This window comes from Camelina sativa, chromosome 10 (genome assembly GCF_030686135.1).
Source record: "Camelina sativa cultivar CO46 ecotype springtype chromosome 10, ASM3068613v1".
In the NCBI taxonomy this organism is placed as follows: Eukaryota; Viridiplantae; Streptophyta; class Magnoliopsida; order Brassicales; family Brassicaceae; genus Camelina; species Camelina sativa.
The window spans coordinates 11,450,636-11,478,334 of NC_141889.1; the positions used below are offsets into that span (position 1 = coordinate 11,450,636).

Consider the following 27,699-nt stretch of genomic DNA (forward strand, 5'->3'; position numbering starts at 1 on the left):
CCCGTTATTTAAACTAAAGAACAAGGAGATTGAAAACTAACTTCCCTTTAACCCAAGTCTCTATTTGAGAATTAGGTTAATTGTTGGAAGCTTGGAATTCTCATTAGCATAAGAGGGTTCTTATATAGAACCTTACAAACAGATCTATCTATCCTATTAAAAAGAAACTATATAAAACCTTAAATCTAACTTAAAAGGAATAAAACCATAATTATATATCCTAATAATATATCAAAAGCCAATGATTGTATCAGTGAACTACAAGATACAGAAACACACATCGGGGACCCCTCATCATCTCCGCAGCTTCTCAACTTCTTCAGGTAACTGGAACAACTCACAGTTCTGTTTTGTTTTGTTTTGGGGTTTACCAGGACTTTAGTGTTGATGACAATAAGATTATATAATTATTCACACAATCTATTTTGTACTGCAGGTGATGGAGATATTTTTTGGAAAACCAGAACCGTTTATGGTTCCAACTCCCAAATGTTTGTAATTAGTACTTTTGCTGAAGGCAGAAGTACTCTGTTCTTACTTCTTACATCTCTGTGTTTCCCTCATTGAGAATTTCGCTTTTCCTGAAAGAATAGCTTTTGCTAATTCTGTGGGACAGTTCTTGGCTGAATTGGCTAGTGCAGGTTTGCTTCAGATCTTTGCACCAAGGACCCATTCGATCTTTTATACTTTATTTTATTTTACAATTGACAACCAGAAATTTCTGTCTATGCCTTTGAAGATAAGTCTTCGTCAACGTCAACGTCAACGGAAGAAAGGAATCTAAAGTTTCTCCTTTCTCTCTCACTATGTATTTCTGATTTACTTCACTTTACTTTCCCATTGAGTCTTTCTTTTCTCTATCGTCTCCCATGGCGGCTTCTTCTTCTTCTGGTAGCCGGAGATACGACGTTTTCCCAAGCTTTCGTGGAGAAGATGTCCGTGACTCATTCCTCAGCCATCTCCTCAAGGAGCTCAAACGCAAAACAATCACATTCATAGATGATGAGATCGAGAGAAGCCGCCCAATCGGCTCTGAGCTTTTATCGGCAATAAAACAATCTAGGATCGCTATCGTCGTCTTCTCTGAGAACTATGCTTCGTCCACCTGGTGCCTGAATGAATTGGTTGAGATTCACAAGTGTTACTTGGAGTTGGATCTAATGGTGATTCCGATCTTCTTCCACGTTGATCCTTCCGAAGTTAGAAAACAGACCGGTGAATTCGGCAAAGCCTTTCATAAAACCTGCGAGGGCAAATCAGATGATGAGATACAAAGTTGGAAGCTAGCTCTAGCTGATGTTGCAAGTATGGCTGGAGAGGATCTTCGGAACTGGTATATTCCAATTTTTAATAATATCTCAGATGTGCCTTTTTTGTAGCGTTGCTTTGGTTAATGAAACAATTGACAATTGTTATTAGGCCTAATGAAGCAGCCATGATTGAAAAGGTAACACACGATGTTTTGAAAAAGAGTATGACACCATCTGATGATTTTGGCGAATTCGTGGGGATTGAAGCTCATTTAGAGGAATTGAATTCAATGTTGTGCTTGGAATCTGAGGAAGCTAGAGTGGTTGGGATTTTAGGAACTTCAGGGATTGGTAAGACTACTATTGCAAGAGCTCTATACAGTCAACTCTCTAGCCAATTCCATCTTCGGGCTTTTGAAGCTTGTAGGAGAACCATCAGAGATGACTATAGCCAGAAGTTGTATTGGGAAGAACAACTTCTGTCAAAGATATTAGGTGAAAAGGACTTGAAGATAGAGAAGGTAGGTGTGGTGAAAGAAAGGTTAAAGGAGAAGAAAGTTCTTATAGTTCTTGATGATGTTGATGATCTAGAGCTACTAAAAACATTGGTTGGACAAACTGGATGGTTCGGATCCGGGAGCAGAGTTATTGTTATTACTCAAGATAGGCGAATTCTTGAGGCTCATAATATTGAACTTATACATGAGGTGGAGTTCCCATCTGAACTTCTTGCTCTTGAGATATTTTGCCGGTCTGCTTTTGCGCAAGACTCTCCACCCGATGGTTTTGTGGAACTCGCAGTTGAAGTGGCGGAGCTTGCCGGTAATCTTCCTTTAGGTCTCAGTGTCCTTGGTTCGTCTTTAAAAGGAAGGGACAAAGATGAGTGGATGATGATGCTTCCTCTGCTTCGAAATGGTTTGGATGGGAAAATTGAGAAAACGTTAAGAGTCAGCTACGATAGGTTGGATAGAAAAGAGCGAGACTTGTTTCTTCACATTGCATGTTTATTCAATGGAGACGAAGTCCGTTTAATCAGTGACTTGCTCAGAGATAATGCTGACATTAGGCTTACAATGTTGGCTAAAAAGTCCCTCATACGTATAACAACACAGCCAGAAACTGTAGTGATGCATAATTTGCTACAGAAGTTGGGTAGAGAAATTGTCCGTGCGGAGTCTGACAGTCCTGAGAGACGTCGATTTCTGGTTGATATTGAAGATATCCGAGATGTACTAGTCGATAACGATGATGATACGGTAAGACTTTTAAGCATTTCATGACTTTACATTAATTTTGGCACACACACAGGAAAAAGAAGAAACTTACGATGTTCATGTAAATCTTTTTTGGCAGGGGATGCAAACTGTGCTTGGGATATATCTCGACGCATCATATACACCAGAATCATTTTCAATAAATGATCAATCGTTCGAATGTGTGCGCAGTCTCCAGTTTCTAATAGTTTCTGATCATCGCCTGTGGGCAGAAAAAAGAGAAGGCAAATGGCTAATACCTATGGATATGCGTGTATATGAAGATGGACGAATTTGTTATACCGGTGATCACGATCTCAAATGGCTACAGTTGGGGACTAGGGGCAGATTGGATCTACCTACAAGACTCGATTATTTGCCCCCTAAACTCAAATTGCTAAGGTGGAATAACTGTCCACTGAATTGTTTGCCTAATAGTTTTAAGGCTGCGTATCTGGTTGAACTCACATTGGAGAACAGTAACCTTGAGAAGCTGTGGGAAGAAACTCCGGTACGAATATCCATATCTTCTTTTAAAGATGTTTCATAATTTTTTGAATGTTGCGTATTATAAATCCTTTCTCTGCTTTTTTCGTCAGCAACTTGGAAGGCTCAAGAGGATGAATCTGCATGGTTCTAAAAATTTGAAAGAAATTCCAGATCTTTCTAATGCCATAAATCTCGAGAAACTAATTCTTATTGAATGCTCTTCGTTGGTGACACTTCCTTCTTCGATTCAGAATGTAACTAAACTAAGTCACTTATATATGATGGGTTGCACAAAGCTTGAGAAGCTATGGGAAGGCGTCCTGGTACGTTACATTGTTAATGTTATATAGCATTTGCTGATTACTAATTAAGTATAACTTTCAATATATGGATCGTGATCCACGGTTTATTGACTTATTCGTACATACATAGATACATATATACATATTTCATTGACAATGATTAAAGCATAACAAAGTTTTTTTTGTTCTTTAAAATAAAAATCTCAGTCGCTTAGAAATCTTCAGCGGATGGATATGTCAGGATGTGAAAACCTGACAGAGATTCCAGATCTTTCAGAGGTCACCAATCTGGAGAGTTTGAAACTCAACAATTGCAAAAGTTTGGTGACGTTACCTTCTACTATTGGGAATCTCCAAAAATTGATGGAGTTATACATGAAAGGATGCACAAGGCTGGAGCTTCTTCCAACCGATGTCAAATTGTCATCTCTTAAAATCCTCGATCTCAGTGGTTGCTCAAGTTTGACAATTTTTCCTCAGATTTCACTTGGTATCGAATGTCTCTATCTAGAAAACACTGCCATTGAAGAAGTTCCCCCCTGGATTGAGCATTTCTCGAGGCTCATTGTACTAATGATGTATTGTTGCAAGAAGTTGAAATACATCTCCCCAAACGTTTTCAGCATGACAGGTCTACAGTTCGTCGACTTTACAGATTGTAGAGGGGCCATCCTTGCGTTTGGTGATGCCAGTGAGGAAGATTACCCTTCTGGTATATCACAATATGAAAACTTTGAGTATACACCACGACGTAAGCTTTTCCGGCATGAGATGGGTACAAATTGCTACTGTTTACCCTCACGTGGTGAATATATTAGCCTGCAGAACTGCTTCAAATTGGAAAGAGATGTGCGAGAAGCCATCATACGAATATGCACCAAGCCTGTGGCCTTACCAGGTGAAGAAGTGCCCACGTATTTCCAACATCGAGCTTATGGAGATTCCCTAACTGTCACGTTACCTCAGAGCACTCTTTCTCGAGAATTATTGGGAGTTAAGGCTTGCGTCGTGGTTGACTTTCCAACCGAGGAAAAGGACTCGTCTTCATATTTGGAGGTAAAAATTGGCTTCAATGGCAGAACGTATAGGGAATCGTTTTTTGAAGATGGAGCAGAACTGCAGTTGTGTAAGACGGATCATCTGTTTTCTTGTTCCTTCATGTTCCGGCCTAAAAATGTTCCATCTAAATCGGCTTTCGACAACGTGGAGTTCCAGTTTTCTTGCTTCAGTAGGATAAAAGAATGCGGTGTCCGACTCTTGAATGTGTCTCCATAGCCAGATGATAGTGATGGAAGAGACTGTGAGAAGCAAGAAGCGGATGCTGGATTCAGGTAAGCCTTATGTCATAATAATTTATAAATAATAAGCAATGAAAGTTATAAAGTTATCACTTGACTTTCGATTTCTTTCTACAGCATCCAAATAACATAGTGACAAATATTTAACAGAATCGTTTGTAGCCGACACAGGATTGGCAGGGAGAAGCATCATCAGTTTCTTCTTATCCATGTCTGGAGGGGGAAAGCTTTGTGTGTTGATTACATGATAACTGAGCAACAAGATGCAGTTTATGCCCATCTTGACTATCTTGGATCCTAATCTTGGTAACTGAAGCATCTTATTATTCTGTTTTGTTCTGTTTTAGAATAACTTGGGATCAACCATGACTAGTCTCTAATTGACAAGACGGTTTCATAGGTTTTGAGACAAGCCACTTTTTTCTGCAGATGGTAGCGGAGCTTGGAGATTTCGGAGAACCACAATCCGTTTAACTCTCCAACTTTGGAGCCTGAAAGTGTTTGTAGTTTTTTCTTTCTCTGAATGCAGAAACACTCTGTGTTTGCTTTGAAAATCTCGCTATTACTGAAAGAATAAATGTTTCAATAAGCCACACTTTAGCATATATTCTGGAAAAAATATTGCTGGCTTCTTTTTTGTATTTTAATCCAAAAAGACGTTGAATCTGTGAGCTTAGGGTTTACATACTTGAACGTCAAGTACTACACAAAATAGTCTTGCCTTTTTAAAAAACATACATCTCCCAACCTGTATGTTAGCAAAGGTAGTTTTTCTCTTTATTAACAGATAAACTAGAATTCGGGTAAAGGAATTGTACTTAGCAAATTCACCAGAGAAATGACAAAAACAAATTATTGTGTTGGAATGGAACTAATTTAAAAAGCCTTTGTAGTTCTTACAACGACTCCTAGGAACCACTAAAAAAAAAGCCTTTGTAGTCGTTGTGTGGGAATTTAATTTTTGAACCACTAAAAAAAAAAAATTATGTACAGTAAGTCTTCTATGCAAGTCTTCGAGGAAAGTAAGACGAAGTTTCTCCTCTCCCTCTCTCTCTCTCTCTCTCTCTCAATCTAGGTATTGCTAATTTACACATCTTCGTCTCTTTTCCCTATCATCTCCATGGCGGCTTCTTCTTCTTCTGGCAGCCGGAGATACGACGTTTTCCCAAGCTTCAGTGGGGAAGATGTCCGCAAGACGTTCCTCAGCCATCTTCGTAAGGAACTCGACCGCAAATCAATCATCACATTCATGGATCATGGGATCGAGAGAAGCTGCCAAATCGCCCCTGAGCTTTTAAAGGCGATTAGAGAAGCGAGGATCTCAATGGTCATCTTCTCTAAGAACTATTCTTCTTCCACGTGGTGCTTGAATGAATTGGTTGAGATCCACAAGTGTTACAAGGAGTTGGATCAAATGGTTATACCCGTTTTCTACGACGTCGATCCTTCTGATGTTAGAAAACAGACGGGTGAATTTAGTAAAGTCTTTGAAGAGACATGCAAAGACAAAACAGAAGATGTGAAACAAGAATGGAAAAGAGTTCTATCAGAGATAGCAAGTATAGCCGGAGAGCATCTTCAGAACGGGTAGTTTTGATTTTTTTTTTAACACCTTTTCTTATTTTGACTGATTCTGATTGTTGACGGTTTGAGTATCCCCTAATTTTAGGAGTGACGAAGCAAGTGTTGGTGCGGGATTTAGCACCCCCGACATACCGAACTAAACCAGAAAGACAATTTGGTTATTTAACTGGGAATCCGGTTAAGAACTCAGTTAGGTCATTTAAGCCCACTTCGGGTAGAAGAAGCCCAACCTCGAGGGTGAAGAACCGACTTCCACTTCGTCTAGCGGCCGATCTAAGAGATAGAGTAACTTTCCTTATTTCAGTTCGTCTCATAAGTAAAGTTAATATCTATGAATATGTATAAAGGGGGAAAGACTTCTCCATTGTAAATCATCCTTTATTGAATACAATTATTCAGTTCTCTTCTTGTTCTTAGCAATAGAAACCCTAGTTCTTCAAAGATCAATTCCCTTTCTTCTAATATCAAAGCTTAGATTGATTTTCTAGAGAGTTTACTTTACTGAATTTGTTTTTCCCCGTAAACAAATTCATTGTGGAAATCCAGTTTCTACAGCAAGCATGATTGAAAAAATCGCCAATGATGTATCTAATAAACTGGTTACAAGATCTAATGATTTTGGCGACTTCGTTGGGATTGAAGCTCATTTAGAGGCATTGAATTCAATGTTGTGCTTGGAATCCAAGGAAGCTAGAATGGTTGGGATTGTCGGAACTTCAGGGATTGGTAAGAGTACCATTGGAAGATTTCTATACAGTCAACTATCTAGCCAATTCTCCCATTACGCTTTCGGAACTTATAAAAGCACCGAGCAGGACTTAATGGGCATGAAGTTGAGTTGGGAAAAAGAATTTCTCTCCGAAATCTTAGGTCAAAAGGACATAGAGATAAAGAAGTTAGGTGAGGTGAAGCAAAGGTTAAAGCACAAGAAAGTTCTTATCGTTCTTGATGATGTGGATGATCTAGAGTTACTTAAGACCTTGGTGGGTGAAACTGAATGGTTTGGACCTGGAAGCAGAATTATTGTGATCACTCAAGATAGGCAACTTCTCAAGGCTCATAAGATTGACCTTGTATATGAGGTGGAGTTGCCATCAGAAGGTCTTGCTCTTAAGATGTTATGCCGATTTGCTTTTGGACAAAACTCTCCACCTGATGAATTCAAGAAACTAGCATTTGAAGTTGCCGAGCTTGCCGGAAACCTTCCTTTGGGTCTCAGTGTCTTGGGTTCGTCTTTAAAAGAAAGGGGAAAAGATGAGTGGATGGAGATAATGCCTAGGCTCCGAAATGACTCAGATGATAAAATTGAGAAAACACTAAGAGTCGGCTATGATAGGTTAAATAAAAAAGATCAAGAGTTGTTTCTGTCCATTGCATGTTTTTTCAATGGTTTTAGAGTCAGTAACGTTGAAGATTTACTTGAAGATAGTGTTGGGCTTAAAAGGTTGACTTAGAAGTCCCTCATACGTATTACACCGCAAGGATATACAGAGATGCACAATTTGCTAGAGAAATTGGGTAGAGAAATTGATCGTGCAAAGTCTAAGGGTAATCCTGGAAAATGTCGATTTCTCAGCAATGCCGAGGAAATTCTAGACGTATTTACCGATAAAACTGTAAGTTTTCCGCAGCTGCTTTTTAATTCATTACTACTTTATACTCTCTATGTTCCTAATTGATCCAATTTTTAGACTTTTCACACATCAAGAAAACATATTAAAACCTGATTGTAAATGTTTTTTTTTTGTAATTTGCAATTTTCTGTAACTCTAAACCTATAATATTCAATTATTTTTCTTGAAGTTTTATTATTTTAATAATTATAACTAATTAATATTGCATAGAAAACTAAAAAAAAATGGATCTTTTTAAAACATTTTTGTCTAGAAAATGGATTAATAAGGAATGGAGGGAGTATTAATTTTAATGTAAAAAAAAAAACTGACATGTTGCTATCATTATGATAATAGTTCACACTTCGGTATATTTTTTTACAGGGCACGGAAACTGTGTTAGGGATATTTTTCAAACCGTTACAACTCAGAAAGCCATTTGTTTCACTAGATGAAAACTCGTTCAAAGGCATGCTTAATCTCCAATTTCTAAAAATTCAAGATCATTCCTGGTGGCAACCGAATGGAACCAAATTAGATCTACCTAACGGTCTCGTTTACTTGCCTCGAAAACTCAAATGGCTAGAATGGAATACTCGTCCATTGAAGTGTTTGCCTTCTAATTTTAAGGCGGAGTATCTGGTTGAACTCACAATGAAGTGTAGTAAGCTTGAGAAGTCGTGGGAAGGTGCTCAGGTATTAATTCTTAGTCATTGTTTTAGTTATTAACACACACATATATATATATATATGATAGAAAAGCTAAAAAAATGAATCTGTTTAAAAATTTTATGAACGTGTGTATTCTCTTTTCCCCCTAATATGTTTTCAGCCACTTGGGAATCTCAAGAGGATGATTATGGATGGTTCCAAATATTTGAAAGAAATTCCAGATCTTTCTTATGCCAGAAACCTCGAGGAATTATATCTTTTTGAATGCACTTCTTTGGTGACACTTACTTCCTCAATTCAGAATGCCATTAAACTGAGGAAGTTAGATATGAGGGGTTGCACAAAGCTAGAGAGTTTTCCAACTCATCTCAACTTGGAATCTCTCGAATACCTCGATCTCACTGGATGCCACAATTTGAGAAAATTCCCTCTAATTATAATGGAAAAGTCAGCCTCTTCGCCATATGGAATGAAGATTGAAGTTGAAGATTGTTTCTGGAACAAGAATCTCCCTCCACTGGATTATCTCGACTGCCTTATGAGATGTATGCCTTGTGAATTTCGCCCAGAATATCTCGTTCGTCTTATAGTGAGAGGCAACAAAATGCTGGAGAAGCTATGGGAAGGCGTCCAGGTATATACATTGTTAATGTTATAGCATTTGCTTATATAAGTTATATTCTTGTTTAACCTCTCCTATAATTAATCTATATAGAACAGCAAATCCATTTTAGGGGTCAGTTTTAATCTAACGGATGAGATTGTTTTTATTATCTCATATAACAGTTTAGATTTATTAATGATCTCAAAAGTTGCAAATTTTTCTCTTCCAATAATTGTGTTTCTTCGTCGTACCCCATGTTCACACATATTATTTTTCACACATTTTTGTTTCACACCTCTTCAGTTTATATATAAACTTTTATGGACCTTCAAAACAAGTTTTGAGTTTTTGTTTTTCTGAGTATTATTTCAAACTTTCGAACTTCAAAAAAATATCAAGAAATATTTATTTGACGTTGATTTATTAAAATTTGGAGTGTTTTATTCATCTTCATTAAAAATTGGAGTGTTTTATTTAACCTTTGTTTGGTATCATTTTCCAACCACATCAATCATTTCTTCAAATATTTTTGTGTTTTGTTTAATTGGGTTCTTTTTTAAGCAAACTGTGAGACCAATGCCTATGAATGTCAAAAGTATTTTTTAAATATATCTCCAAAATTTGGAGATAAATTTTGAGTTACTTTATACTATCTAATTAGGCTTGGTTGGTCGTATAAAAGTTGGTTGGGTTAGTGAAAATGATCAAATTAGTAGAGAAAAAAACAAAAATTTAGAATGAATTACAAATATTAACTCCACAGGTGGTTTTCCCTAGTTAGGTTTAATAAAAATTCTCAATATGGCTTGTGATCCACGGTTTAGTTATTCCTACATACATACTAATGTTTACCTATAGTTATTAAATTGAAACGTACGATTATATTTATCACTGATATTGATTGAAGCATACCAATGGTTTAAAAAAAAGAAACAAATTTTTTTCAGTCGCTTGGAAGTCTCGTGAAGATGGATCTGTCAGAATGTGAAAACCTAACAGAAGTTCCAGATCTTTCAAAGGCCACCAATCTGGAGAGTTTGAAACTCAATAATTGCAAAAGTTTGGTGATGTTACCTTCTACAATTGGGAATCTCCAAAATTTGGAGCATTTGGGTCTCAGTGGATGCAAAAGTTTGGTGATGTTACCGTGTACAATTGGGAAACTCCAAAAATTGTTGCAGTTGGGTCTCAGTGGATGCAAAAGTTTGGTGACGATTCCTTCCACCATTGGGAATCTCAAAAAATTATGGAGTTTGTATATGGATGGATGCACAGGGCTGGAGGTTCTGTTAACTTGTCATGTCTTGGAAGCCTCTGTCTCAATGGTTGCTCAAGTTTGACAAGTTTTCCTCTCATTTCAAGTAGTATCTACATGCTCCATCTAGAAAACACCGCCATTGAAGAAGTTCCCAACTGCATTGAAAATTTCTCGAGGCTCGTTGAACTAACGATGAGTGGTTGCAAGAGGTTGAAAAATGTCTCCCCAAACATTTTTGGACTGTCAAGTCTAAAGAAGCTCGACTTTACAGACTGTGGAGATTTCGTCACGGCACTGCGTGATGCCACTGTGATGGGAACATTGGAAGATCACTTTTCTTGTATACCAACTGATGGCAAATATTGTAAGTTCTTGAATTGCTTCAAACTGGATGTAGATGCGCGAGAACTCATCCTACGATCATACTTCAAGCCTACGGTCTTACTAGGTGGACAAGTACCTAAGCATTTCACGCATCGTGCTTATGGAAATTCCCTATCTGTCACTTTACCTCATAGCTCTCTCTCTCAAGATTTCTTGCGATTCAAGGCTTGCGTCGTGGTTGACTTTCGAACCGCGGTCGAGGATCGGGACTCATGTTTGCTGGTAAACGCTGTCTTCAACGGCAGAAAGTATTGGCAATCATTTTTCAAAGGGGCAGACCTGAACTGGGGTAACACGGATCATCTGTTAGTTTGTTCCTTCAAGTTCCATCCTATGGATCTTCCATCTAGCTTGGTTTTCAACGATGTGGAGTTTAAGTTTTCTTGCTCCTATAGAATAAAAGAGTGCGGTGTACGACTCTTGAATGTCTATCCATCTCCAGATGGTGCTGCTACAAGCTCTGAAACAAAGGAGTACAACCAACAGTCTAGAGGAAAAGGTGACGTTGTAGTAGAGACTAGGAGAAGCAAGAAGCGGCGGACGCGGGTAAGCCTTTTTGCCATAACTAGAACAGAGTATTTTAAATTCCAGGATCAAAATAACCATAGACTGCTTAACAGAATCGATCCTTTGAATTTATTATGCAGATGACATCTGAAGAATATATCAACTTACCCTGTGGCCAAATTGTAGCGGACACTGGATTGGACGCTCTAAATCTGGAGCTTTCGTTAGGGCAGGGAGACGCATCATCAGTTTCTCTGGAGGAGGAAGCTTTCTGTGTTGATTCCATGATAACTGAGAAACAAGATGCAGTTATTCCCATCTTGAATATCCCGGAACCTGATTCAGAATCAGATGCATGTTTCGAACTTGATATTTGACAGCTATGCATGTTTCAAACTTGATACTTGGCAGCTTTTTTCTATTTTAACCATGCATCTATCGATTTTTTTAGTTCAAAACATTGAATTTTTCTCTCTTTAAAGCAACGAATAAATCATAATTTTTGGGTAAACAAGAATGTATTTCACAATTTCACAAGAGAATTATCAACAACAAAAGAGTGTTAAGGAACTAAAAATCTTAAATAGCAAGACCTGCGTCATCAGCAACATTTGCATCGCTGATACCATTGCGATTCCTACACTCACAGTAAAAAACAGTGATTACAACATAACTCAACACCACCTCAGCCCCATACATACAAACCAGCTTCCACCCGTCCCACCCACCAGCCACAACCACCGACCTCCACCACGACCCTGAGCTCGAGTCCATATCTAGCTCCTTTGCCAACTTCTCCATCCCATGACCAATGTAACTCGATAGAAACACAAACACACCCGCCAAAGCTAATCCCGTTATCCTCCTCCCTTTCATCAGGGCAGTTCCTTCCTTAACCGCATCAAAACCATATCTTTCTTCCAATACAGAGACGACAAGGCCAAGCCCTGTTATAGCCATTATGTACACCTCAACACCGAGACAGAAGATCGTGATGAGATAACGCAATGTGGGTGTGTAACCGACGAGAGCTGATAAAAACATGGGAACTGGTGAGTAGAGGAAGAGCAGACCATAGACGATGATAGAAGTTGCTGTAACTCTCATCCAAGAGGACTTCACTGAAGCAAATGACGACTTCAGAGATGGGTTTAGGCCTTGGTGTGTTAAGGAAGTTGATGTGATGACAGTTATGGAAGCGATACAGGAGAGGATAAAGGATGGGATGAAATACCGAGACTTGAGATGTAAAAGCGAGACAGCGTCTTCTCTAGACTCTTGCCATATCTGTCTAGATTCAAACCGTGTGTGCACTACGTTAGCTAAGGCTTCAAGACGAAAGACATGGTTTTTAAGGCGAAAGGAGGTAAGAGTTAGGGAGAGGTGTAAAGCTGCTAGAGGGATCGCTAAGAGGGCAAAGATTGGTAACAAGATGTGTTTGTTTCTGAAGAGAATCATGAAAGAATCAACGAGTGTTGTGGTGATCCGTGTGGTGGAAGAACCAGGTCGCTTTACCTCAATCATGATTTCAAACAAAAGCACATAGGAACCCTGCTTAAGCTTTCAACAGCTGTTGGTCGATGCTATGCTTCTAGAGAATTAATGTCAGCTTGTATGAGACCTGCGTTAATAGTGAAAGCACAAAACTTTTTTAGCCGACTCAAGAGAATCCATAAACAGAACACAGAGAAGACAATGCGTATTTGTTGCAAAGCTTCAAACTTTATCACAAAATCAAACAATTCGAGAATCAACTAGACGCAATGAATCCAAAACTAGGTTCCATTACCTAAAACATCAATCTCTTAATAAAAAAACGTAAATTCCGGATTGCCGATCTACCGCTAAATCCCAACCCTAGACAATCAATTGTAATTACTTGACATCGATCTAGATTGAAATCGAGACAAACCTGAAAAATTCAAAAACACCGATCGGTGGTGTAAGAGCAAAATCGAAGAAGCTTGCTTGTGAGAGATACATTGACAAAGAAGAAGTCAAAATTGGGGTTTTTAAGCTTAGCCACTCTGTTTGTTATAAAACTCGCAACTCTTACCTTTTGATTTGTTTTCAGTTTTTTTTTTTTTTTTTTTTGGAACCCAATATTTTTTCTATTTTGCTATTTTTATGCTATTTTACTTCATAGTTTTTACTAATTAGGGTAGATTTTCTCAAGTCAACAATAGTAAAAATTTAAGCAAACTTTTCATATTTTTCAGTTTTTAATTTTTTTTTTTTTTTAAATTAGGCATACATTGAAAAATGTAAATCAGTTGAATACATCTTTTTGTTTGCTCCTAAATATTTTTAAAGTAAAAGAAGAACAAGTTACAATCTGATAAATCGGTATCATCTTCCTATTTGATTTAATTGTCTCTGGTGTTATTGTCATTGTTGTCAACATCCATACCGTCAGTGTTCTTGTTGCTTATGTCATTGGGATGATCCACACTTGTATTGTTGATGGTGTCTGAGCTATTACGGCAATTCTCGAGGATGGTACTGCAGTTGTTGATGGTGGCTGAGTCGACAAGTCCATGGTTCCATAGTTTGATCAAAAACAATCTCCAGCACCTAGAATTTATATTATTTTCAGAAACGAAGCAAAACTGATAGTGTATAATGTGGATGTATGTAGTTGGTGTATTTGTATATAATTTCTGGAGGTTACCAGAAGAGAGATGAGTAACTGTGCAACTCCTTCTCGTAAAATCTTGAAAATGCTTCACATGCCCATGAGATATGACCATCTGCTATGACCCTGCAACATTAATCATTATATGATTTTAGCATCGTAATGTTCCATAACCAAAATCATTACAAAGGTATATGTACTGTAACGCATAAGGTCTTTTCGTTTCGCTGTCATTAGCAACAGACAATAAACTTTGAGCCTCATGAGTGGTGTGTCTTCAAAGTGTCAGAAAATGTAGTTACCTTTGCTTTCTTACAAATGAGTTCCAAAGATGCATGAATTGCTTTTCATCTTTATTCACATCCACAAAATCATCAAGCATCTGCAGCTTTTTTAAGTTTCAAAAGCCATTAGCAAGTTTAATCGAAATATACCATTTTCCTGTTGTCTTTTTATTGAACGCAGAAAGAAATCATGGTATACCTGGCGATCTTCGAAATCTGCAACAACGTCATCGACTTCATCCTCGCTATCCCGATCAGACATTACTTGTTCAAGCCCCATTGGCTTTGTCACAGAAACATTCAGTTTTTGGTTAGTGGCAATAAAATAGAGACAACATAGACATAGAATTTTTCACGTCGGGACCAAGTATGCTTTGATAGGATATCATAGCGGGAAATATAACGAAAATGCTTAAGAAGTAGGTGCAAGAACTTGAATCACCTGCACTCTGTGAGAATGATAGAATTGGCGTTTCTGAAGAAGCAGGTGGCTGGAAGAAATTTTCTCGGTTAATATGGCAGTACAGTAAACACTTATCCGTTATAGGAAGAACAATTCATAACAACAGGAATGGCAATTTGGATGAGAACAAACCTTCTAGCCTCTGATCGCTCAGCAGATAATTTTTTTGTCCTAGTAGCAGAGACCACAGCTTCGCTTGTTAATACAACTTTTGCATCAGCGCCCAGAGAAGAATGAGCTATGGCAGGCGGAGTGTTTCTAGTCATCTCAAACAGTCCAGTTGCCTCGGGATATCCTAGACCACGGTTTCCTGTAGCATGCCATTCATTTTGTACATCAGTAATGGTAGAATTACCCTCGCAAGAAGAAGGACAAAAACTGACCAATCAAGCCATTGTATCTTCTCCTGTTAATATGAAATTTCAAAGCCACAAGGAATACCACAGAAGAAGATGTGATTTTACCATAATTCAGTAGGGCAAGTCCATCTTCTGTGCCATTAGCTAAACTGGGTGAATCCAGTGGTAAAAATTGAACTTTAAGTCGTCTTATGTTATTTTTGCCACCTCTTTGTCTACGCTTACGAGGTTTCGAGCTGCAAAAACATTATTGTTGGATTTATAGAGAAGTACTGACAAGAAAAGCAAGGAGTTACTGCTATTAAGGTATTTTTATCAAGGGGTTCTGAGATTTACCAGAGAGAGAAGGGCTCAAATTTATCGTCATCGCTTCCTTCTTCCTGGTACAAAGAAGGATGGAATATATAAACTAAACTTTTCACCACCAAGAGGATTTCCCAAGTTATCAAGTTTAAAGTAACTGACCTCATCAAATATGAAGGAATCAAGTTTTACAGAAACATTAACTGTCTGGTATTCTTCAGAAAGCTACAACAGGAAAGACCGTTTTTAACATTTAAAAAAAAAAAAAAAAAAGACATAGCAAAACAAGATTCCATAAAACCACAGATACCTTGAACTCAAATTCAAATAAATCATGAGACGAATTCAAATGAAATTGAAGCCCCTGCATAGACACAAGACAATGGATTGTAAGCTCCATCTGGAACATGTTTTCTCAGACAAAGACACACTCAGCAGTTCAAGAGTGAGAAGAAAAACTAAAAACACAAAAATATGCAACCGCACACTGCAAGTATACATCATGAAACGGTAGTAGCATTTCACAATGTTAGATATAAAAGGCCTCGGAAGAAAAACCTCAGTTGTAATAGTTGCCCACCTTGAAGCTGCCACATAGCATAAAACAAAATGGACAAGAACAATCTTCCCTAACTGCATGACAATACAGAAAAAAAAAAAAATAGTTAATAAAGAATTCATCAAGAGAAACATAGAAATTGACATTGAATAGTGTCGAAGAGCAGAAAAAGACTAACCTTCAGTTTTCTGTAAAGTGTTATTACAATCCTTATAGTTGAAAACTACCATCCCATTAGATCTTGACCTAACCAAACACACAATTTTGAAAAAAAAAATGTAAGTGTATAGCATGAACAAAGAGAATTAGAAAACCATTCATTATGTCCATATCTACTTAACAAATATAAATAAGCCATCAGCTTCCGTATCAGAAGTTAGATAAAGAACATATCACAGTATCAGCTACATTCAAGAAGAAACTCATACTTTCTTTTGCGCTTTGCTCCAATTTTGTAGTTCAAGCATCTTGGAAGAAACGATGGCTGCAACAACAAACAACAAGTTCAAATAACATTACGAGACAAAAGAAGCACACACTCGTCATGAGTCAGACCATAATCTACACAGGAGATTAAATGAATACAGTCGTTACGGAGCTAAAAAAAATGATGAGAGAGAGGAAGGCAAAGCATACGTTGCATAGAGAGCGAAGGTGAAAGATGTTGTATAGTCGAACAGGTTTACAATATATCAAGAGATTCTCATCAGTTGAAATCACTTCCTCAGGCGAGGACTTAGCGCGACAGTTTTGCCTACACATTCTTGTTCAATTACAATCAACAATGTCCAGAGCCGATTTATGAGGTTAGTGCAAACTCTGAGGCCTTCCCGGAATTAGAATTTTCTATGTCATAGCAATCAACTCGATGCAACAATTAGATCCTGCTCTTCTGTGTAAAGTTTCTGCAATATAACCAGAGAAATTAGGATTATCAATAATGATCTAAGAAGAATATCCAAAAAAGCAGATTTTATGCTTCTAGAGAATGTCCTGTATGAGGCATGTGTAGTAAAGAAAGGACAAGACTTTTTTAGTAACTGAGAGAGTCCATTCAAGACACATACAAGAGTAGGGGTATTAATAAAACCAAAAGCTTTATCCAATGCTACTTAGCAGAAGAATCATACTTATCTGGAAGGATCAGATTTCTCTCAGGACCAGATGTGAAAGAATGACACTTTAAGCAATGATTCTAAAAACAGAAACTTTGTTGAAACATCAAGTTCAGAGATCAAATTGTGTGATCTTTTTGGAGTAAATGTATATTGAAGAAATCTTAAAATCCAGAACAAAGCTCCGTTTCTTAAAACTATCAGTATGTATAGGAAAAAAAATAAGGTAAAATTTGGATTCCGGATCTACAGCAAAATATTTCAAACTCTATACAATATTAACGAAAACAATTTAGGTTTTATCAATTGTTATTACTCTGAATCCGATCTAAATTGAGATTTGAGACAAACCTGAAAGCTGCGAAAATTCCGATTGGTCGTGTAAGAAGAAGAGCAAGCAAAATTCGAAGAGAACATGTGAGAAGAGAGAGATAATTTCACTGTGAGAAGAGAACATGTAAAAATAATATTTCAGGTTTTTAAGTTTGTTTCTAATTGTGGGCCTATGGCCCATTTTTTAAACCGTAGTTGGACTAAATTAATCCACTAATATTTCTAAAATTGGTTTCTTTTTACCTTTTTTTACCAATGGCAGTACAGTGACTACAACAACATTAGAGGATTTTTAAAAAAACCATATTCAGGATCTCTTTAGGGTCAATTGCCACATAACGTGTTTTTGATACAAAGTTATCGTAGCTGAAACTCACAGGAACATAAAAAGTTAGCTAAATTGAAATTGATCTTTGCTTTTGACCAATAGAATGATGATTAAATTGAGTTGTGTGATGTTGAAATCGTTATTACAAACTAAAAGTTGTACATTTTAAATAAAAAAAAGGACTATATGAGAAATATAAATATTAGTCATGTGTATAAAGAACAAAAAAAAATGCAAGAGTTACGTATGGTTTGCGGCACAAATTCACCGGCAGTAAAAAAAGTTGTTTCGTTTCCCAAAACTGAAATTGAGTTCCCATGGACAAGACAAGCATGTTGCTTCTTGAACTCAACTCCTTGAACCTGCTGACAATTTCCAAATCCATCACTGGATTAGGATTATTACGAACAAATTGAAACCATAATTGAACACAAGATTCTAACATTACAGAGAGACATCCCAAATATCCCATATGGGTCTTTCTGAAATTACTAATTAAGTTTCACAGATCAATTGTGGACTCATAGATATTGAATCAGTTCCTTGGTTTACCTGAATGAGAGGAGAGCCAGAGGATTACGACACAGAGAAGAAGAATGAGAGGAATGAGATGAATGACGTTTTCTGCAGATCTGAATCTTGAATTCTCTCTCTTCCCCGCTTCAGAATTCGGGTCGTACCTAGGCAAAAGCAGCTCCACGTCATCGTCCATAGCTGCAACACTCTGAGATCGAGGCGGAGACGGGGTCTTCGCCGCAAACTGATCCGAAACTCTAGAACCACTCGTCGATCTACGCATCTCTCTCTCCTTCACGCAACTTGTCAAGTCAAAGGTCGAAACTTTTTTTCACACAATAACGCATTTAAATACAGTCAGGTTTGACCAACGGGGGGAGTCAAAGGTCTTCTCTTTTCACCAGTAATCGCCACAAGAGCAAGACCCATCTTTGAAATGGTGAAACCTTGTGGTGTCTCTCACCATAATCTCTCGTTTCTCTATTTCCGAGATAAATTTGATTGCTTTATGACAATCACCACAGATTCTCAAGTTCTTGAACACTTGTATCTGTGAACCTTGAGGGAGTTTTATGCAACCAAATGCAACAGCTAACTTCTCGCTATGCCATAACAATAGCTTCTCCTTTTGCTCTTCTTCTACATTGTGTAAAGCAAACTCTAGCTCCGGTTTGTATCCAGCTAGTTTCATCTTCTTCTCCAACTCCTTCAGTTTCTTGTGTATTAAGTCTAGTTCCGGGTGAATCCGATCACTTGATCTGAAATGGTGAACCTTGTTTTGAATCTCTATCCAACTGTATCCGGGTACCTGAAACAATCAAATGAATACATCAGAGTCTTGTAACTCGAATAAAGAATCGAACTTTTGACTCGCTCCTACCTTCACAACATTGCTCTCTTTCATCCTCTTACGAACCCTTGCAACGTCTTCCCATCGATTCTTCGATGCGTAGATATTCGCGAGCTGCACATACCCGGCTGCATTTCTCGGGTCTAGCTCAAGCAGTTTCTCAGCTGCAAATTCAGCCAATTTCGAGTTCTTGTGCACTCTACAAGCCCCTAAGAGCGTCCCAAACACTGCAGCATGCGGTCTAAACAGCATTGATCTTATCAGTTTCATTGCCTCCTCCAGCTTCCCAGCCCGACCCAAAAGATCAACCATACACGTGTAGTGATCAGGCCGCGGTTCCAACCTGTAATCTCTCACCATCGAATCAAAATACGCCATCCCAATATCCACTAGTCCTGCATGGTTACAGGCCAGTAAAACCGCAACAAACGTTATCCAATCTGGCCTGATCTTGTTATCTCTCATCTCACGGAACAAACACAGAGCCTTTTCTGCATTACCATGCTGAGCGTACCCGGAAATCATCGCATTCCACGCCACAACATCTTTCTTCTTCATCGCCTCAAAGAGTTTCCAAGCATCACTAAGTTCTCCACATTTGCAGTACATACTAATCAGAGACGTCAATGCAGTTACGTCATTACACAATGTAGACTTACACACTATCTGATGCATTTGCCTCCCTAACTGTAACGCTGATAACTCACTGCATCCAAGCAATGCACTGCTTAGTCCAGACGAGTTAGGCTTAATTCCTTCCTCAAGCATAGCTCTGAAAAGCTTCAATCCATCTTCTGGCCGAGAATTTTCAACATAACCAGAGATCATAGCATTCCAAGTTACAAGATTTTTCTTCACTGTCATGTCTTTGAACACTGCCTCAGCTAATTCAACCTCCTTGGCTTTCATGTAACCTGTGATCATCGCCGTCCACGCCACAACGCCTCTAAATGGAGCCATTCTGAACAAATGTGATGCCTTTTCCAAATCCCCGCATTCTATGTATCCAGAGATCATTGCATTCCAAGAAACCTCATTCTTCTCCGTCATGGAGTAGAACAACTCCCACGCTTTCTCCATTTCACCTCTTCGTGCGTACCCTGTGATCATCGTGTTCCATGACGCCGCATCCTTGAATGGCATCCGATCGAAGAAGCTCTGGGCCTTCTCGAAGTCTCCATTACGAACGTGGCAAGACAACATGATGTTATAAGAGAAAGTATCTGGTTCAGGGATTTCGTCGAACAGTTGGTGTGCTTCTATCGTTCTGCTTGGATCTTTGGAAATCCCCACGAGCAGAGAATTCCAGGTAACGGTGTTCTTAGCTCTCATCCCGTGAAACACTTCGAGAGCTCCATCTATATCTCCTGAACGTACATATCTGCTTATAATCTTGTTCAACGGAAAAATCTGGTCTTCGTCAAAAGGTTTAGTCGTCGTTTGAAGCGTCAAGTTATCGGAGCGAACCAGAGATGAACAAGAGGAAGACAAACATGATGATGATCGCACCAAAGTGGCATCTGGGTTTCCAACGGAACGCGGAAAGAATCGAAATTTACAGCGTTTCAATGGCTGATGAGTGTTGAAGCGAGAAAGCATTTTTCATGGTTTATGACACAACACAAGAAAATGTTCAAATCCTACAAAACGTTTGGTATATGTAGTAGCAACGATTACGAGAACTCGAGTTTTCTCAAGCAACAGATGCGACAATCTTGTTATATACAACGTTGTATCTTATAACTACAATGTCAAAATGAACACGATCAGATATGAGAGGGAAGGTGCCAGAGTTAAAGACTCAAAACCTATAACATTTAAGTATGTCTTGTCTCAAAACATGTCTCGTAAGTAAGAAAAACAACTAAAAAGACTAAAATGGTAAAAACAAAAGAGTGTAGTTTTCAAAAGTAAACAAAAACCATCAGGCGTAAGTTTGCATAAAATCTAAAAACTGACGACACCTAAACATTTACACCTGACAACGAGAGACCCGGTAAACAGTAGACCCTCGCACAATATCCTTTAACGATGCTGCACGAGTTTCGACGTTTTCGTAGATAGATCTTACTTGCCCCCGAGAGATGGGAACTGAGCAGTATCTCCAATGGCTGGCGCAGCTTCATTACGGTAACCACCATGCTCTTCACTAGAAACACGACCACGACCACGACCACCACGTCCACGGCCACCACGACCTCCTCGGTAGTAGTTCTCACCCTCAGCTGGCTTCAGAAACTCATTGATGCTCACAGCCTGCAAATCAGAAAACACATCAATAAGCAAACTTATTGACTTCTACAAAATGGCAGATTAGACAATGATTTAAACCTTCTTAGCCTTCTCTTCTTTGTCATCTTTGCGTTTGTCCTTATCAGAACCCTGGGAAATAGATAAAAGGGAAGGTTCAGATTCTTTTTATGCAGCTTACTAGACGACAATAACGAAATTATAGAGGGTATGTCTTACCAACTTGATGAAGATTTCATCATTAGCCTTCTTGTTTGACAGTTGTTGCATTGATTCAAACACTTTGGTATCAACTTTCCTCTCAGAGGTGGTCAATGATTGAAGTGCCTTTTTCTTCTCCTCCAGTATTTTCTCGTACTCATCAAGAGTCATTTCCTGTAGAAACACAAGTCAAAAAACAATCAGTGAGATTTCAGAAACTTACAATGAAAATTAGAGTTTTATATCATGAAACCAGTTTGGAAAATAGTACAGAGAAGCCTAGCATTTCTATTCAATATTTCAATTCTCTGCTTACCTTATCCTCAGGCTCTTTCTCATCAACTTCAGCAGTGTTCTCCTTGTTAGCATCAGCATCAACAGCTGGCGTCTCCCCAACAGCCTTTTCAGTGTCAACACCTGCTACTGCTTCAGTCTCACTTTAAGATCAAGAGAAGCTTCTTTTAGTCCAAATTCCCAATCACAATCACATAGATACATACAATTTTAACAAGTGCATTCAGCCACAAACAAATACTTACGCAGCTAACTCTTCCCCTGGAGTTCCCCAATTCCCACGACCAGATCCGTCACGCTTGAAGTCACCCCTATCCAAAACATAATCTCCAACTTATGAGACTGAGACAGTCATTTCAATGGCAGAGTAAGCAACAAACAGAATAAGACTGACCCTCTGCCAGTTCCACTGCGACGCTCATACGTCCTTCGAGGACGTTCACCTTCACCACCCTCATTGCTGAATCCGCCACGCCGACCACCACCAACTTCACCGCGGAAAGAACCACGAGGAGCACCACCACCACCAGCACGCCTCTCATAAGAAGACTTAGAAACGTCTCCTTCCTCAGATGGTTTAGAGTATCCTCCTGAATATCCATTGTTACCATCATCACGGTTGTAACCACCACGGCTAAATCCTCCACGGCCTCCACGCGGAGCATCACTCCTTGCCTCTCTCACTAATCAACAGAACATCAAAAACTAATCAGATAACCAATCCCAATCACTCAAACAACAATACCCAACTCCATGAATAATCAACAGAACCCAAACAACAATAAAGATCGGATTTTTATGAATTAAAAGTATTTATTTTTTTTTATATGAGAAGAAAGAAACATCACCGGCTTGAGCAGGAGGGAGTGGCTTAGAGGGAAGCTTAGGAGTTGACTTAGCAGGCAAGCCCGAAACAGGTCCAGATTTCTTGGACTTATCAGTTTTCTCGATGGAAGCGGCGAGCTGGCTCGGATCCTCAACATCATCACCCAACAAATCAAAAGGGTTCAAAGTTGCCATATCTTTTGAGTGATCTAAAACCCTAATTTTGTTACACACACATCGACTGAGTCACTACTAGTGATTACAGGAAGCCATGGATAAATAGATCTAAAAAGAGTAAACGTCAGAATGAAGAAGACGAAATGGGGTATAGAGGACCTTGTTTGGGTAGGTGAGATAGAAAGATATGAAGATAAATGAAAATAAAAAATGTGGGGAAAATATATACATATATTTTCTTGCCTAAAGGGTTTAATGTTAATAAAAAGTTGGAGTGCTAAAAAGCGGTGGTGGATAAGTGTGTATGATGAACCAGATTTAAGCCGTACGATCAAGAAAACGATAACTTAATACTCCATCTCTCTGGTGTTTAGAAGTTTTTACGCATGCATTTTTTTTTAAATGATTATTGAGTTTAAATATATTTTTTTTTAACTAAAAAAATACTTTTTCTGTCTCTAAAAAAATATTTATTGATGTTTACAAACTTTTACACATTTAAAAAAAAAACAATGATTACTGAGTTTAAATATATTTTTTTCTTTCACTAAAGAAATATTATTTAATTTTAAACCAATAACAATTCAAAATTTTAAATATTTTCAATGATTACTTTTTGAAGTTTAAAAAACATCAATCTTTATGAGACAGAGGGAGTATTAGACATAAATTTAGACTTTTAATTTATTATTGCAATTCTGGTGTAAAGTGTTCTTACTTATATGAAAATACTCATTACAATTTTAAAATATATATATTTGATCAATTTTAGTTGTTTTGTTGGCGGTTTTTAAAGGACACAAATAAGTTTGTTGGTGGAGGTTGGGTGTGTATGTCGTCCCAAAACTTCTTTTCGCTCATGGGCACTTCAAATTTTCAGCAAAGTCTCTCACCATTTAACGTTAAGATCAAATTCTTTATTTAAGCTTTGCGATGTTTGATAGGCATGATTTCAGGAATGAAGATTTTCTCACAGTTTGTTTATATTTGGTGAAGATGATATCTTCACCGTCCGACTGGCCGGCTATCGATGCTTAGTTTGATGACATCAAAGTGGATATGAAGAATTTTCAAATTTCTCGTTGACTTTGATCTCAAGGAATGCAAATGTACTTGGAGATCGATTAGTAAGATAAATTCCTACTCAACCGCATTTGAGTTGTTAAAAAGAAAAAAAAAAACAGTCTTTACACAATACGATAAGAGCAAACTGTGAAAATAATAAGATAGGCATAATTTCAGAAATGTAGATTTTCTCACAGTTTGCTCATATTTAGTAAAAATAATTTTCTCACAGACTAATTAGTTTTCTAACATTATTTTCCTAGTGTTTGTTGCCTATATAGAGCCGTATGATGTAGTGTTCCTAAAATAAAGTGAGATAACAATAACTTGCTGGTTGTTGCACCTAAAAGAAGTCTCATTATATTAAGGGTTTAATTAACCTAATATTCTTCCATGTGTCATTTTAGTAGAATTGGGTCATTTAACCACACTTAAAATGAATTTCAGTTTAATTTTGCATTTAGCATGTTACAATTTACAATATATGAAAATATTTATTATAATTTACAATATTTACATACTACAATTTATAACTTTAAAAGAAACGATATTTATACTACATGCAACACTATTTTGCTGCTCAAGCATATACTCCATTCATTTCAATACCAGTGTCTTTTAAAGTTTTTTTCACACGTATTTTAAAAAATAAAATAATAAAATAATTTTTCTATTTTACTCCTTATTAATCAATATAATAAAAAAATGATATGTTACTTTCCTCTTTTTATACATCAGCTTTTTTATTAAAACAGGTGTTGACAGCTCAATAAAAATCTCTACCCTATCAAATTATAACATTAATACAGCTCATTTGATTTTACTCTGACTGGACTAAACTAAAGAGAAACGAAGGAGAGAGTATTTTCTGCCAGTAGGTCTGTGACTACGGGTATTTCGGATCAAAACGGATTGGGTTTCTTGGTTCTTCAGGTTTTTGGGTAATAAAAAATGTTGCCGAACCAACCCTTAAAAATTTTCAGTTCAGTTCAGGTTTTTTGGGTAATGCAGAAAACTTTCGATTTGAACCGAATTAGAGAGTGGATATGTTTTTCTTGACTCTACAACTAGCATATCTGTGTTTTTATTTTGAAAAAACCATAGACGTATGTTGTTATTGTCGAGACTCGAGAGGTTGAAGACAGTGGCAATTTTGTAAGTACGAAATCATGTTTACTGAATGGACCAAAATTATTTTTATTTTTTTGTTATGTATAAATACTTGGTCCAGGCCCATCAATGTTTAATGTTTGTTATGTTGCGTATATGCACGACAATTGTTTATGTTGTAGAACTTTCTATGATACATTTGAATTATTTGGATTAGAGATTTGCAGAGTTTTATTATATGAGATTATGCTTTTGAACTTGGAAGTGGTTTAGTATGTTGAGTTTAGTATTTGAATTTGTATAATGATGGATAGTGATTTAATTTTTAACTGAAGACTGAACTATGAGCTTGAATGTATTATGAGTATTGTGTTATAAGAGCATTAACAAGTGCGAGTTACTTTTAACAGTGATTTGTACTCTTTAACTTTATGAGGAGGGGTTGCTTAAATGTCTTAGCTTTTTGAAGAAGAGTTGCTTAAATGTCTGCCTATATATGTTGGTATATTTAGAAATTTTTAGGGTTTATAATGATTGTCCATAGGTTATATGAGCTCTGATGAAAAAACTAACATAACTAAAATTACATACAACATAAAAACTTAAAAACATAAAATACACAAAACAACTCCTCGACGACGTATAGGTACTATCCTAAAATATTTAGAAACACTTGTCAATACATTTAAAACAACAGAATACCAACACCTTATATTTCATCTTAGTTTATTTGGCTTCCATGCAACGCCATTTTTTAATAATATTTACAACTTTTGTGGAAAAAAAACACAATTTGTAAAAACAAACCGAAAATCCTAAACTACACAACTTTTTTTATTATCACCGAAATGACGACAAAGAAATCATAACAAACGAAGAAATAAATAAATTCCCACCACCAATAATAAATGAATATCATAGTCTTTAAGAAATATAAATATATAAATATAAAACAAAAAAAATATATATTTACTAATAGAGAATAAATCAGAGCTCATGACGACGACGGACTAGGCAAAACATCTCCATTATCGTGAACAGTACGATTTAATCTCAAAGACTTTCCTGTGTACAAAACCTTGACGTTTGACCGTTGCTCATCCAACAGTTTCCTCAAACTCCGCTTCGCGTTTGCCCGAAAGGGACAGTTAGATGCTAAAAAACCATCGACCAAGTGCAAGTACGCCTCCAGGTCATGACAACACGCCACGTCAGCGTTCGGTTTCAAGTACGGAGACATCTTCATGTCTACACGCAGCTCTGCTCCCACATGCGAGTAAGCCCAAGGGTTGTTCCTCTCCACCATCTCCATTATACCCCCCGGACGACTTCTCCCGTTATTCTTATCGTTATCGGAGAATATCCCGGGGACTTTGGTCACCACGTCTTGGCTGTTCACGACTCGTAGGACTTTCACTCCTTTCGAATCCAAACGATCAGCGAACTCGCGGTTTCCGACTCGTGGCCCGCCGAAAGAAAACACCGCGACCGGAGGCGCGTGTGGGACACGTTCCGCGATGTCATCCGCCGCGAGAAGAGCGATCGCGACGCCGAGGCTGTGACCGGTTACGCTTATGCTCAACTCCTCTCCTGCGTAGAGCTCGACGAGCCGGCTGATCTCTTCGATTAAAGACTCGGCGAGGCTTGGCCCGTGTTGGCTACTCGTAGTGTAGAGGCTGTTGAATCCGCATTCCACTTTGGGCCGAGTCGGGTCTGATGAATCGGGTTTGGGTTCGGGCATCGAAACGAGATTTGGTCTGAAATTCTCTGACCATTCGAGCAACGTGGCGGTTCCACGGAGCGCGATAACGATCTCCCTTCTCCCCATCCGTCGGATCTCTCTCGGATCATCGCAGACCGCCACGTAACCAACCCAGCTCGTCTGTTTAGTCATCCACCGTAGATCCGGTGCAACGTCATCGATCCATTTAGGCAAACGAACGGATGATGTGGCGTAAAGACTCTTCGTAACTTTAAACGACACATCTTGTAACGCCACGTGTGTCGGCGACCCTTCCGGGTCAGAGTGAAACGCGTGATAAGCCGCTTGTACAAACTCTCCGTAACGCACGAGCTCTCGTCGGAGATCTTCGTCTAAAGGATCCAACAACCCGGCCCAGTTGTTTAACCCGTGTAGCTCCCTCCATTTAGACCCGAGTTTACTCTTCGGCGAACGTTCCTCCGCTGACTTCGAGAGAAGCCTTTGGAGCCGCTTCAGATGCTTAGGAGACATTTCGTCGACGGCTGCTTTCATCTGAGGCCAGATTCGTGCCAAATTCAAACCTCCGAGTAGCGACGACGTCGATGTATTCGTCTTCTCTTGACGAGAAGTTACATTTTCGATATGATCTATAGAAGTGCTCGACGAGTTTTTGAGAACGTTCTCAAGGTTTTTGAGATGTTCTCTGTTGGTCTTTGTCGCCGGAGAAACAAAGAGAGGCTTCGTCGGGATCAACGTGGAGGTTTGGTTACTGCAAGTGAAACGAATGCGTTTTGTGTGAAATATGTCGGCGTTAGGCGTAAGTGTCTGCATGTGTACTATTATTGCCGAGAGAGAGGAGATGATGGCTCAAGTTTTGATGGGACAAGAACAGGAGATAGAATGAAACTAAGTTTGGTATTTAAATGAAAATTTTAAGGTGGCTGTGACGTAATTTACATCAGCCTGGAGTTTGAATGTTATTACCAATTTCGACCATCGTTCGTTTGACTTAGACTTTGTTTTTATTTGATTTTTTTTTTTGTGTTTTTTTAAAAGGAATATTGAAACCGTATTGGCTGGCCATTTATGTTTTATAGGATGTTTTGGACCGTTTCC

At 38.1% G+C, this 27,699-nt stretch overlaps 7 protein-coding genes and 1 pseudogene across 21 annotated transcripts; 2 read left to right on the forward strand and 6 right to left on the reverse strand.

Annotated features, from left to right (window-relative positions):
- The first annotated feature begins 155 nt into the window (after positions 1–155).
- LOC104718661 (protein SUPPRESSOR OF npr1-1, CONSTITUTIVE 1) lies at positions 156–5,258 on the forward strand. 10 transcript variants are annotated; one of them, XM_087469087.1, is made up of 9 exons: positions 188–323; positions 437–641; positions 740–1,333; positions 1,420–2,506; positions 2,604–3,014; positions 3,103–3,315; positions 3,502–4,625; positions 4,743–4,898; positions 5,022–5,258. In XM_087469087.1, the coding sequence occupies exons 3-7, from the start codon at positions 870–872 to the stop codon at positions 4,567–4,569; spliced, it is 3,243 nt and encodes a 1,080-aa protein (XP_087325213.1). In that variant the 5' UTR covers positions 188–323; positions 437–641; positions 740–869; the 3' UTR covers positions 4,570–4,625; positions 4,743–4,898; positions 5,022–5,258. The 10 variants fall into 10 exon arrangements, with proteins under 10 accessions (XP_087325216.1, XP_087325213.1, XP_087325217.1 ...); XM_087469091.1 differs by having other exon boundaries at positions 200–323; positions 4,755–4,898; XM_087469089.1 differs by having other exon boundaries at positions 210–323; positions 4,993–5,258.
- Positions 5,259–5,577: 319 nt separating this feature from the next.
- LOC104718660 (disease resistance protein RPP5) lies at positions 5,578–11,672 on the forward strand. The gene is given in 7 exon segments (XM_087469098.1): positions 5,578–6,182; positions 6,736–7,792; positions 8,174–8,485; positions 8,622–9,095; positions 10,013–10,349; positions 10,352–11,253; positions 11,355–11,672. Coding segments are annotated over 7 exon segments (3,789 nt in total). The 5' UTR covers positions 5,578–5,712; the 3' UTR covers positions 11,592–11,672.
- A 7-nt stretch (positions 11,673–11,679) lies between these two features.
- Positions 11,680–13,284, reverse strand: LOC104718666 (uncharacterized). The gene is made up of 2 exons (XM_010436452.3): positions 13,127–13,284; positions 11,680–12,835 (listed from the first exon to the last, which is right to left on the reverse strand). The coding sequence occupies exon 2, from the start codon at positions 12,736–12,738 to the stop codon at positions 11,794–11,796; it is 945 nt and encodes a 314-aa protein (XP_010434754.1). The 5' UTR covers positions 12,739–12,835; positions 13,127–13,284; the 3' UTR covers positions 11,680–11,793.
- A 141-nt stretch (positions 13,285–13,425) lies between these two features.
- Positions 13,426–17,397, reverse strand: LOC104718667 (polycomb group protein VERNALIZATION 2). 3 transcript variants are annotated; one of them, XM_010436455.3, is made up of 15 exons: positions 17,284–17,397; positions 16,454–16,722; positions 16,246–16,301; positions 15,996–16,063; positions 15,839–15,891; positions 15,569–15,622; positions 15,421–15,483; positions 15,292–15,335; positions 15,061–15,191; positions 14,729–14,906; positions 14,576–14,624; positions 14,333–14,416; positions 14,152–14,231; positions 13,886–13,975; positions 13,426–13,788 (listed from the first exon to the last, which is right to left on the reverse strand). In XM_010436455.3, the coding sequence occupies exons 2-15, from the start codon at positions 16,577–16,579 to the stop codon at positions 13,581–13,583; spliced, it is 1,284 nt and encodes a 427-aa protein (XP_010434757.2). In that variant the 5' UTR covers positions 16,580–16,722; positions 17,284–17,397; the 3' UTR covers positions 13,426–13,580. The 3 variants fall into 3 exon arrangements, with proteins under 3 accessions (XP_010434757.2, XP_010434755.2, XP_087325222.1); XM_010436453.3 differs by having other exon boundaries at positions 14,152–14,237; XM_087469096.1 differs by having other exon boundaries at positions 14,152–14,237; positions 15,817–15,891.
- Positions 17,398–17,682: 285 nt separating this feature from the next.
- On the reverse strand, positions 17,683–18,423 carry LOC104718670 (uncharacterized). 2 transcript variants are annotated; one of them, XM_019231026.2, is made up of 2 exons: positions 18,146–18,423; positions 17,683–17,958 (listed from the first exon to the last, which is right to left on the reverse strand). In XM_019231026.2, exons 1-2 carry the CDS (start codon positions 18,390–18,392, stop codon positions 17,942–17,944), a joined length of 264 nt encoding a protein of 87 aa, XP_019086571.1. In that variant the 5' UTR covers positions 18,393–18,423; the 3' UTR covers positions 17,683–17,941. The 2 variants fall into 2 exon arrangements, with proteins under 2 accessions (XP_019086571.1, XP_010434761.1); XM_010436459.3 differs by having other exon boundaries at positions 17,683–17,955; positions 18,146–18,416.
- Positions 18,051–20,621, reverse strand: LOC147936005 (pentatricopeptide repeat-containing protein At4g16835, mitochondrial-like). The gene is made up of 2 exons (XM_087469099.1): positions 18,990–20,621; positions 18,051–18,917 (listed from the first exon to the last, which is right to left on the reverse strand). The coding sequence occupies exons 1-2, from the start codon at positions 20,556–20,558 to the stop codon at positions 18,507–18,509; spliced, it is 1,980 nt and encodes a 659-aa protein (XP_087325225.1). The 5' UTR covers positions 20,559–20,621; the 3' UTR covers positions 18,051–18,506.
- A 131-nt stretch (positions 20,622–20,752) lies between these two features.
- Positions 20,753–23,096, reverse strand: LOC104718672 (RGG repeats nuclear RNA binding protein A). 2 transcript variants are annotated; one of them, XM_087469100.1, is made up of 7 exons: positions 22,553–23,096; positions 22,099–22,387; positions 21,950–22,015; positions 21,727–21,847; positions 21,429–21,584; positions 21,291–21,341; positions 20,753–21,215 (listed from the first exon to the last, which is right to left on the reverse strand). In XM_087469100.1, the coding sequence occupies exons 1-7, from the start codon at positions 22,722–22,724 to the stop codon at positions 21,027–21,029; spliced, it is 1,044 nt and encodes a 347-aa protein (XP_087325226.1). In that variant the 5' UTR covers positions 22,725–23,096; the 3' UTR covers positions 20,753–21,026. The 2 variants fall into 2 exon arrangements, with proteins under 2 accessions (XP_087325226.1, XP_087325227.1); XM_087469101.1 differs by having other exon boundaries at positions 22,099–22,383; positions 22,548–22,824.
- Positions 23,097–25,590: 2,494 nt separating this feature from the next.
- On the reverse strand, positions 25,591–27,467 carry LOC104718673 (phospholipase A1-Ibeta2, chloroplastic pseudogene; annotated as a pseudogene). Its single transcript, XR_015568006.1, has one exon. The product of XR_015568006.1 is annotated as a phospholipase A1-Ibeta2, chloroplastic pseudogene (transcript).
- Between the last annotated feature and the right edge of the window lie 232 nt (positions 27,468–27,699).